This window comes from Procambarus clarkii, chromosome 83 (assembly GCF_040958095.1).
Source record: "Procambarus clarkii isolate CNS0578487 chromosome 83, FALCON_Pclarkii_2.0, whole genome shotgun sequence".
NCBI lineage: Eukaryota > Metazoa > Arthropoda > Malacostraca > Decapoda > Cambaridae > Procambarus > Procambarus clarkii.
Genome location: NC_091232.1, coordinates 3,802,680 through 3,814,723, shown reverse-complemented (window position 1 = coordinate 3,814,723; position 12,044 = coordinate 3,802,680). Strand labels below are relative to the sequence as shown.

Below are 12,044 nucleotides of genomic sequence, written 5' to 3'. Positions count from 1 at the left end.
CCAAAGTTAAATACGAAAAATATTCATGCAGTAATTTTAAGGTTGATAATACTCATCAGTATTATCAATTATTATACGAGTATTATATGATGATTAACTTCAACTAAGTAAATGTTGGAGTAGAAACATTGTATATACAGTATACTTGTACTAGACTTCTTTCAGCTATGCAAGGCCGTACCCTATTTTGTTGTAGGCACAAAATGCTTTCAGGGATACGTTCCTTTATCTCCCAGGGTCTAATAGTTCAATGGGATTTAATAGAACCAATAAACTTAACGTTAGTGTGATTTCTGTTTATGTATCAATGAAAAAATCCGTAGGAACCGTGATGAGGATTCGAACTTATTCTCTAGTTTCCAACCAATTTACTTTTTCAGGAAGTTAAATCAATCTGGTAAAAAGCTTCCATTTTCGTTTGAAGAGAATTTATTGGGTCATAATAAATATCCAACGCTGAAGTTAGTCAAGTCTGTAACGCTTTGGGCAGCCAGACGTTTAGGGCCCGTGTAGATAAAAAAAAAAAAGTAGCTTTGCATCTGCGAATATATAAAGCAATCCATATATCTTGCCTTTACCTCATTAACCAGACAGGGCCAACAATTTTAAGAATATATTTCAGATTATACACCATTTCCTATGTTATAGCTTGCATGGGCTCTTACCCTTCAGTTTTTTTTTAAATTGTCAGTTTAATCAAACTAATTTTACCGAAGTGCCAAGCCATCACGACTCTACATCACTGGGAAGGGGTCAGGATAAGGATTTGGCATGGGACGGTGGGAAGGAATGGTGCCCAACCACTTTGATAGTCTGGGATTGAACGCCGACCTGCATGAAGCGAGACCATCGCTCTACCGTCCAGCCCAAGAACTACTTTGAATACGTGTACTACTAATCTTTGTGAAGGCAAGCTCAGACGGGCAAGAGGGAAAGTGTCGGGGTAGCCAAGACACTTTAACAGGTGGCCCTGTAAAGCATGACTTGTCACTATATTTCAGGCCATACAAACTATAAAGATGCACGTCATTTTTTAGGTCACGGTCAAGACATTTCTCCCATGTTAAATACAACCACTACTGGGTCGCATGAGGTTTCAAAACATTAACGTCTCTCGTGGAAAGTTAATAATTATGTGGCAAATAGAAGGAAAACAATTTTGGCACTACTGTTCTAAGCCACAATCTGCAAGTTTGTGGCTAACTTCTTAATTTATCATTTACTTTAATGTCAGACATAACGAGGAGTAGGTAAAATTCTTAATTTTAACCCCTCCCCCCATTCCGAAACTTTCAATACCCTTTACGATAATATAGTTTAATTGTATATTTAAGCTCTGAAGTATTATAATAGAGCTTAAGAATTCTCAAATTGCGAAAGTAATGCGAAGGTTAACAAAATAAACATCGAAGCTACAATATTCAGTCTATAATAGCCATAACCTTGTGTAGTATGATTTTTAATAAAAGTAATGCAAATGTATACAGCAGACTTATCTCCAGAAACTGCATCTCATTACCCACTTTGTGTATGATAAACTTGTGTATAAATGGCAATGTTTTATGTGCTTTAACATCCGAGAGAGATCATTAAATTTAATATCCCAGCCTATCCACTCACTAACGATAATCATCATATGCAGGATATCATTAGTCAAATATCGAGCAATTTATCCCACACGAACACCCTTAGAGTTAAAACCCTGCATACATAATTACTTCATTGTGTCGGGACAGGCAGCTAGAGGATATTCATACTTTTAGGTTTGTACCGAGGTCTTCCCCCCCCCCCCCCTACCCAACCACTTGGGCTGGACGGTAGAGCGACGGTCTCGCTTCGTGCAGGTCGGCGTTCAATCCCCGACCGTTCATGTGGTTGGGCACCATTTCTTTCCCCCACATCCCTTCCCAAATCCTTATCCTGGCCCCCTTCCCAGTGATAGTCGTAATGGCTTGGCACCTCTTGTAAACATTTATATATTTGTATATTTTCTTCCCACCTTCCCCCTCATACTCCAGGATCAAACCCGACAACAAGCTTACCACTTCCTGAATACCTACTTGCCGTTAGGTGAATAGGGGCATTAGGCGATGGGAAATGCGCCCAACCATTTCTGTCTATCGAAAAATCGGGATTTGAATCCCGGTTGGGAGTCGAGGGTGAACCTTTCTGTACTACTTGGGACCCAAGCCCGTCCTCCAAACAAAGACCCAAAAGTGATTCCATGCACCCGCCAAACCCCCTGTTTATGAATGAAAAACCAGTTTACACACGACTAGACTGAATTCGAACACTTACGGAACAAGTGTTCGTACTGACGAATTTTGTTCGAACCACAACGCTGTAAGTGCTTCACCCACGTACTACAAATAATAATAAACGCCAACAGAACCTAAACATCTAACCTATATATGTACAATGTGCTAATATAATATTAATTTATATCTGAGAAAATTCCCGTTTGAATGAACAGCGTGTAAAGATTTATGAATGCATCTGTGGGGTCGACCGCTAGATGAAATGAACTAGAGTTGAGGACGAGTTGCGGACCCTTCCCGGTAATACAGTATTGCCAAACACTGAACTTAAAATAGCAGAGCTCAAGCTTCAGAATTTTCCTTGCGTAGTTAACCAATTACCAAAAGGAACAAAAGTTACTTGCACGATTTAGGTAAATTTCTACATATTCCACCGAGCTACTGAAGTCAAGATCAATCAGCATTGTTTCTCCATAAAACACATCGACAGAAAAAAAATCTGCAAAAAATTGTCGTACTGTGGTGCTAATATCCCGAGAATTCATTTCGCGTGCCCGATAGTTATGATAATGGTTCATAAATGTGGCGCACAATATCAACGTCCTTATGTTAGTATGGTACAAATTAAACTAATCCACAATTTTCATTTTCAAAATATTAGAAAAAGATTCTTAACTTAATAATTTTTCCCTAACTTACTTAGCCCTAATAAAAGTACATTTAGTTTATACGTAGTCTTAACCAGAGCCTAGAGCAGTAATTTGTAAACATAAAATATACATAGACTGCTATATCATGCGAACTAAACTACCAAGAGAAGTAAATTCACAATAGAAACTTTCACAAATACACGGCAGAAGATTCTCTTCTCACATTTTTGTGGCGAATGATTTCTTTCTGTAATCTGTTGATCATTTGTTCCCATAAAACTAGTTTAAAGATATGGGTATAATTTTTTTATTTTTTTTTTTATTTTTTTAGGGCGCATCCAATCCCTATCGTCGTCGCCCCTCAACATATATGGGTATAACTTTATATACATTGTTTTGTAAATGAAATGAAGCAAAGCAACACTTATTCAAATTTTAATTGTTAGTAGGGTGCACCGAACAAATCTTACAGAACTCAAAACGCTAAATTATCATCTTCAGTAATACTGTGTTTACATTATTTAAACCTTCTCCATTATGGAAAACATTATGGAAAATATATGTAATATATAATTTATATAATGCAGTAACATCTTTCATTATACGAATTTATATGTAAAGTCAGTAAATATGAAACTATATTATAAGCACATTAATCAATCTCAAAATACCATGTACCATTTTCTTTTGAAGGCAAACAAACTACTATTCGGAATTTAAATGTTAAAATGCAAGGCATCAAATTGAATACTTTAATATAGTATTTGCACTATATATAGGCAATTACATACATATAATGTCGCAGAAGGTATTAGATTTCTATCACCGATTTTCTTACATTAATAAAATGTTTACGCCAGGCCTACTGCTACTGTCGTCCCCTCAATTCCAGGATCGTACGCGCTGGATTTAACGTTAAATAAAATTGCGAAGCTCTGGAAAAGGAACAAACTGCACCCAGGAAGTTAAGAGGCACGACTGCCAGAATCAGAGGCTGCAAGATTGTTTAGGATCAAAAGTACATTTCAATAACATTAAATGAACTAAACCCAAGATTATCATGCAGAGCAAACTTTACATTTTCATTATTAAGTAAAAGTTCGTTCCTGCCCTTCAATACTATGCCACATAAAAGGTGGCTCCTTGCAACATTTGTAATCCAGCAAATTATAGGTCACTGGGTAAACATCACTGACCGTGAAAATTAGTAGGTCATAGAGGGACGCAGCGAGCAAATTATAAGCAAAGTAAGACGCGTTAGTGACCCCGTGAAAAGTCAAGGTGACGCGGTGACCTAATTCCAGGTGAAGGTTGGGGGCAATAGTGACCCCGTGAAGACGCCAGACAGCATCGTCTGCAAGTTCCATAACCCTCCATCAGCTGATCACCCGCTGTGCCCTGCCAAGTTCCTAATGTACAGAACTCTCTATGCTCACTCTTCCCGATCCTCTATTACCGTTAGCTGTACTCGGCACAGCTTACGGAAAGCTAATATTACCGACCTAAATCATGACCGAGTAGCCTTATTAAACAGGTCACTAGCATGTAAAGCTGCAGACGACGGTAACCGGTTCCATTATGCCTGTTGCGGGGCCTCCCACCATCACTATCTTCCCGGCAACATGTCAGCCTCCACAAACTCCCTAAAACTTACCGTTAAATACGAGTCTGTCATCAGCCGAGATCCTGGGTTAAGTCCAGAGATTGTGGTAGCACTGAGAGCCCGGGATATAGTCCTAGGTGTGGTGGGCAGCGCCTGGCTGAGCAGGGTATCCAAGAGGCGAGCTGCGCGGCCCCTCATCGAGCTGGCCATGACTACCGAGGGTTCACTCACACAAGATGAACTAGAGGGATGAACAGCCGTGCTACCACGAGGGAGACGAGCACCACACTGACCACCAGCCCGCCGCCCCGCCACCACTACACCGCCACTCTCCCCGCCGCCACACACCAGCCGCCTCGCCCCCCGCCTCTCACACTCACTCACACACCATACACCTTCAACACTGACATTTTCACACACAACTGTATTGTGCAAAAACTTGAATGCGCTCGTAATTGTGTCATTTATTCCGACACGACTGTAAAAAATATGTCCTAAATATTATCATGTAATATTTTTTTTTCAGATAGATATAGAAACGGAATTTCCAAGCTTGTGACACTTTAATTCTAATTTATAAATCAACTTACTAAGAAATACATGGAGCTTCGTGAATCTAGGTCCAGAATATTTAAAACGATAAGAACAAGGAATCTTATTAATTATATATATGACAAAATTAAACTCAATTATACTTCATATATAATATATTATAAAGATAATTTCTCCATATCTTCATTCGGAGATACACCTGAAATCCCTCAAGTTGTGCTGATTATAAACTAAAGTTTGTACTGGTTAAATCAAACATACTACACAATGAATAAATAAATTATTAAACAGGTTAGAATGAGTATGGTTCAGTCCATATTACCCGACAAGGAGCTGGGAAGATTTACTAAGGCACAGAAGCTGATTTCGGAAAAAAACATAGTTATTTATTTTAATTTACCCAGTTGCTCACCAACACGCAGTATAATTATTAGACTCTCATTATTATTCTGAACATTATTATAATTATTGTAAACATTTAAGCAGGAGATATAGTGTGAGGTGTGAGGGAGCCCGACCCAGTGTGGTGAGCCCGGGCGGTCCCCACCATGGCGCGCTCCCTCACAACCTTGTACAAAACATTGTGTATAATTGAAGAAACTGTGGTCAGATTAACTCAAAACTTATTCCCACAAGGTCAGTTATGCTTAGCAGTCATCAGTGTATTTCTATGATGGGATACTGTACAAGTTAGGTTAGTTCATTTATTATGCACCCCATACCCATCTTGTGGGCGGTAGTGGAAAGGGTTACAGAGGCACATAATGGGCTCAGGGACTGAACCCCATAATTCATTTAGCTAAGCAAGTTACAATCTTGATGAGCTAGTTACAAAATAGCTAGTTACTGTACAAATGTATAACTATTTTAGAATTAAAAGTATACGGTTTTTTCTCACCTTGATAAATTTTAAGTTTTTTATATTTAATATTTACGTGTAGCATTAATTGAATTTACTAGGACAGTTGTTTCAAGCAGAATATGTTCGAGTTTCTCAAAGGTTCTCATATAATTTCATAAAATATAAGTGATTCCTCTGGTTTATATAAGTGGTTACTCAGGTCCATTTCTCATAGTGATTTGCTTCTTTTTGGTCGAGTTAGGTTAGGCAAGAATATTTCTGGTTAGGTAAGGGCTAGGATAGATTACATTACATTATGTGCTGCTTAGAAAGTTAGCCATATTGGAAAGATACAATAGGTTCAAGACTTTGTGAAATTACTTTGGTAATTTGTCTCACATCTGCAAACCTGTTTTCCTAAATATGTTGTTTAAGTCTGTTGTTCTGTGTTCTTTCATGGGTTGATAAATTAGAATATTCAGCCATTTCCTTTGCACTTTTCAATCATGTCCTTACGCTGCTTTACTTACATTGCTTTTTTATTAGCAAATGTATGTATAGTTTTCTTGGTTGCAGTTCATGAAATTGAACAACTCGTGTTCAAATTATTGGCAGGATGGGACATTTGGGTACTGTTTCTTCACTGTTCACCCACCCACCAGTAATTTGGTACCTGGATGTAAAACAATAAGTGGATTATGTTCTACCAGAAGACAAGGACACCATGGTGCAAGTTACATTGTATACAGGATGGTTCACCAATGATTTTAATACTTGCCTAATCTATCTTACCTTGACTTATGAAACCCAGTCCACACCCAAGCCAAAATTATGGCTTGGGCATATATCCCAATTGAGCATAACAGTTAATATCTGAAATTACTTGAAGACCACTCTGTCTAGTGGCCATGACAGGGGCAGGAAGCTGTATAAGCTGTATACCTAACCTAACAATATATATATATATATTATACAGTTTTAACAAATGAAAAACGAGCTTTGTCAAATTGTCTTGTTCGATTTGACCATACTTGAGACAGTGGATATAAATTGGATAAGTTTATATTTAGAAAAGGCCTGGGTAAATACTGGCTTGGAAATTGGGTTGTTGATCTGTGGAACAGATTATTTGGCGATAGATAAGAGATCACTTGATTATTTAAAGCATAGGTTAGACATATAAATGAGCTTGGGTGGTCATAAATAGGAACTGCTACGTATGGGCCAATAGGTCTTCTGCGGTTTCCTTAATTCATATATTCTTATGACAGTAGGGTAAAATTTTAAAAGGAGCTGTAGGAAGTAGAGTTCTAAGCCTGCAAACAAATCGGAAGACTCCTGCTCTCGTATTTTCTGAAATATAAAAAGATGGGAGTCCTAATGATGGTGGTTGTTAGTCATCCTTCTCTTTATACTGTGCTTTGAAGAGATTTTACACCTTTTATTTTATAGTACCAGGTACAGTACTCATTACTGTTCTGTAAAACCCAAGTGTGAACACACTGAGGAAATATATCACTTATTACATGATCAAATAGTCCTCCAGATGTGTTTACTGTAATTGAACTTTCCCCAAGCACATTACCAGTTAACTTCTATTTGTCTCTTCATTTTTAACGGTATACAATACTTTGCATTTATACTTCTCCTTGTGTCTGAAATATTTATTACTAATGCATAACTTTTCATATCTTTAAGTGTGCAACCATTGACATTTATTCCATGAACACGTGCACACCCATCATTCATATTTTTACAATACAAATTACCCATAACAACAAATCTGTAACTTTGTATCATGCAAACTTCACTTCCTAATTTTTATATATATTTTTTTTTTATCCTCCATGATACTGAGCATATGCAGTAACCACTGCAACCTTAACCCTTTCAGACTATAATTCCACACACAAGCCCCCTGAATTGTGCCATGAGAAAGTTATTTGTGACAGCATTCCACTACCTGTACTATTCATTACAAGGCCAACTAACTCCTAACCTCTCATTCTATCCAATTTTCTCCTTCCAATTTTCATTCGCACTTGTTTACAAACTTTCACCAGTTCCATCATCTTCTGTTCTTTATTCCCATCACATTGTAGCTATACAATCATGCATTTACAGTAATTTCTAGGGGTCCAGGCAGGCTTCTTTTGCTTTTTAGAGAGAAAAGGGTTGTCATTTTAATTTCCTCACCCCTTTACCACAGGGATATGATGTTTGCATATGGTGGCATGTGATGTTATAACATAGTACTGTACTTTAATACAATATATGCAGGTACTAAAAATTTTTTGTCTAAAGTGTCATTGTGGTATAGTAATTGTGTAACATTTGTGATTGAAAAGGTTTGTGAACAAAGCCTTCAATGAAGCCTAAGTGGCAGAATAAATTTAATGAATTTGTCACATTACAGGGCCTCATCCAAGACTAATATTGGCAGTAGATCAAAATGTGTGTGTGCACCGTAATCCAGTCAGTCATCCCAAGAATGCACTGGAAGACTTAATAGGGGATGGGTTTCTCTGGGCTGTACCTAAGCATCGAAGGAGCCGAGAAAGGAGGCTTATAAGAAAATTTGGGTTAGAAACTGGGCACAAGAAATTATTGCCAATACTCAAACTTCTCACCTGTGATAACTGCGGTCATGTACACGAGCCTGGTCGATTGTGTCGTAAGTGATGAATTACACTATAGTGTTGTACTTAATTAAAAAATTAACTTTAAGATCAATAATAATATTACCATAACAAATTTGTATTATCACTGCTTATTCTCTCTCTTTTTTCCCTGTACCCCTCCCCTTATATACTCATTTAATGCATCAAAGGCACCACATGATTGAGAGAAAACACGGATAGATTCAGTATGAAGCATTAAATACTTAATACTCTGCCACATTCATTATGAAGCTCTGTCACTTGTATCTCAACCAGTTCTCTGTTCTTGTGCAACATGGCATAACCTTCACCTCTTGCACGACAAGCACTTTCATGTTTTCTTCCTGATTCTTTATTATTTTTTTGTTATTTCCATCCCCATGTTTAAAGTCATTGCAACAACAGTCATAATGGATGGGTCACGTATCTCTAGCTTTCCCCTTTTTTCTCCTACTAAATGGTTCAAATTTTTTGGTAAGGAGAGTAGGGAGACTAGAATTCCCCCCCTTAACATATTCTTTGGTCCACTAACCAAATATTTTTTTTGCCAAACTTATTGAAAACAGGCAGAACTGCTGTATTCCTCTCAATTGGCATAATTTGTATTGTAATTTAGTAGGTTACACTTTTTAATTAGTTTTTACTATCGACATCATCTTAGTTATGGTTTACTGCAATTTCAATAAAATATGCAAGATAAAATAATAGATGGCTAATGTAATGTCATCTCACTCATTCTCACCCTAACTTTGTATAAAATAAGTTGAAATAACAATTTTATTCTTGTGCAAAATTACCTTTACAGCTAATTGCTATGCTAAGAACAAAGAGGTGACGGAGGCCATGCAGGCAGCTATGAATTCTGCTCAGGGGCTTAATCCTATTGAACATGAGGTCCTTCCAGTCTTCATAGGAGAAAAAGTTAACACACAGGATGGATTTTATCAGGTGGGTTTTTTAACAGAATGGCTGAAATGCAGTTGTTAAATGGAAATGTTCTAGTACAAATTCTTTGAAGTTAGGTTTTCCAATTTCACTAATTTCAGGTAGTTTCTTTTAATGTAAATATATTATCTTAGTTATTAGACTACATTTTAATTTTGTATTTTTATTAAATGTAATATAAAATTGTAGTAATACTGTGTTTGAATTTACAATCAACAATAGCTGTACAGTAGTATATATTACAAATTATGTAACTTATATAAATTGAGGTATTGTCAATAATTTGGAATGTCTTGAAACAGTAGAAGGGAAAAAAAAAGTTTGAAGGATAATCAAATTATGAAAGATAAAAATAATTAACTCCTTTGCTATGCCACATCAATTTTGATTCACACTCTTAGGCATATTTTCTTGTACATCTGTACCGTCGTAAGAAAATGACCTGCTCTGTCCACTGGCACTTGCAAAAAATTCACTGATAAGAAACATTTAAAAATTTAGATTTTAAGTATAACATATGGTACAAATAACTTGATACCAGTGGTTCAGTTCAACCAGCCAGATGTTTTTCCCTGCTCTAAGGATGTGTAGGTGTTTGTTGCTTTGATGGTTTTCTTTACCATTGTGTCCAGTGCTAATTTTATGGTGAGTTTTTTAAAATTCCCATCGCCTTTTAGTGAGCCAGATACTGGAGGTATCTGGTACGATACTTGGCTTCAACTTGACGAGTGATGTGTTTCAGAGGCCTGATGTGTTTAGTGAAGCCTGAAAGCTTGGCGGTTCCTGATCTAAATCTAAGGAGCTACTAGATGCCCACCAGGACAGGGCATTTCATTACATTTAATGTTTGATTTTTAAATTTTCAAATTTTAATAGAAATAGAGAAATTATCCTAATATAATAATACTAAGCTAAGAGAGGAAAATAAGAGCTAAGATAAGAAGAGATGGTATGTAGGCACATTAGGGCATACAAGGAAGTTGTGATGCTACATGACACTTTTCAACTAATTTTCACAAGAACACAATTACACAAAGAGTTATGAAACCTGTTGGCCACATTAAGATGATGATATCCTGCATGTATAAGATTTTGTATACCTCATTTATTCTTTACATAATTATCATGCCCTTTTGTATAATATATCTATCTATCTTTCCTGTGACCCCATCCTTCTATTTAGATAGTGCTCATGGTAATGATGTGGACCATCATACATGTATTGATGTAATGGACAATTAGAAATTGAATTTGGACAAACCAGTAAAGGTTTTGTATTTATGTAGTTAATAAAACCTAACCATACCATCCTAGGCCTAATACATGCTATCTGAAGCCTAATATAGTACATATATATATTCTATACTAGAATATACTTTGGAGCGGACAGCACACTGGACTTGTGATCCTGTGGTCCTGGGCGCCGGCGAGAAACAATGGGCAGTTTCTTTCACCCTATTTCCCTGTTACCTAGCAGTAAAATAGGTACCCGAGTGTTAGTCAACTGTCACGGGCTGCTTCCTGGGGGTGGAGGCCTGGTCGAGGACTGGGCTGCGGGGATACTAAAGCCCCAAAATCATCTCAAGATATACTAGGCTTAGAAATATTTGGCTTTTATTTATTTTTTCCAAATTATAAAGTGAACAACATTAACTTTACAAAGTACCAGATTCTACTAATTGTCTCATTGTAATATATGTACAATGATCCACAGTTACAAAAGTACTATCTAAACAGGATAGTTTTGCCCCTTTCATATATATATTGAACAACCATAGCAATATTGCATAGCCCTATTATGCTTCTACATTAATATCAAACCTCTCTCTTATTACATTAACTCTTATATAGCCTACTTCATAAAGACCTTAAAGGTATTTATGAAGGTCAAATACCTTCAACTATGCTCAGTTATTATTGATAAACCAGAGATATTTTTCGAGTTAATAATGTTAATCCTTTTGCAGGGAAAGCGGGTCGTTGAAGTTCCAAGGGAATGCCCGCAGTGGTTCTCTCGTAGACTGACCAAGAAGTCTAATATCACCACTTCCTCGGCCACTTCAATTGTCAAGCCAACAAATTTAGCTTAAATGCTTCATTGAATTTATTTGGAGAGTTTGTAGCATTTTAGAAAATCTTTATACTTGGAATTAAGTATTGTATGAATAATAATTTCAAAATTAGTTAATATCATTAAAGCTTGGTCAGATCTTTCATATATACCAGATCTTTATTTTGTCATTTGAAATGTGGTTGTCTTTTATAAATTTGGCTCGCTGAAATGTAATACTGACCTTCAATATATGCAATCATAACATTCAAAATTAATTCATAATCATTCCAGAATACCTCTATAAAAATGCTTTTCTGCAGTAGTGTAATTCTTACCAATCCATCAATGAGAAGACTATTTTAATCAATGCATATTATTGTGTGAATATATAAAAGTACTGTACTGTACTTCACTGCACTGTATAAAAAGTTTGTCGACAAATGTAGTTACAGTGATGTGTAAATAAATGGATTTCTCAAGTT

The 12,044-nt window shown here is 36.5% G+C and overlaps 2 protein-coding genes across 2 annotated transcripts in view; one reads left to right on the top strand and one right to left on the bottom strand.

Moving 5' to 3' along the window:
* Nucleotides 1-4,833, bottom strand: part of qless (decaprenyl diphosphate synthase subunit 1 qless) — a 103,233-nt gene extending 98,400 nt beyond the window's left edge. The window contains exon 1 of the mRNA XM_045759481.2: nucleotides 4,563-4,833. Within this exon, the coding sequence (XP_045615437.1) occupies nucleotides 4,563-4,721 (159 nt within the window). The 5' untranslated portion in view covers nucleotides 4,722-4,833. The remainder of the gene's footprint in view (nucleotides 1-4,562) is intronic.
* Nucleotides 4,834-5,543: 710 nt separating this feature from the next.
* mRpL32 (mitochondrial ribosomal protein L32) lies at nucleotides 5,544-12,044 on the top strand. Its single transcript, XM_045759482.2, has 4 exons — nucleotides 5,544-5,699; nucleotides 8,321-8,578; nucleotides 9,370-9,512; nucleotides 11,477-12,044. Exons 1-4 carry the CDS (start codon nucleotides 5,612-5,614, stop codon nucleotides 11,597-11,599), a joined length of 612 nt encoding a protein of 203 aa, XP_045615438.1. The 5' UTR covers nucleotides 5,544-5,611; the 3' UTR covers nucleotides 11,600-12,044.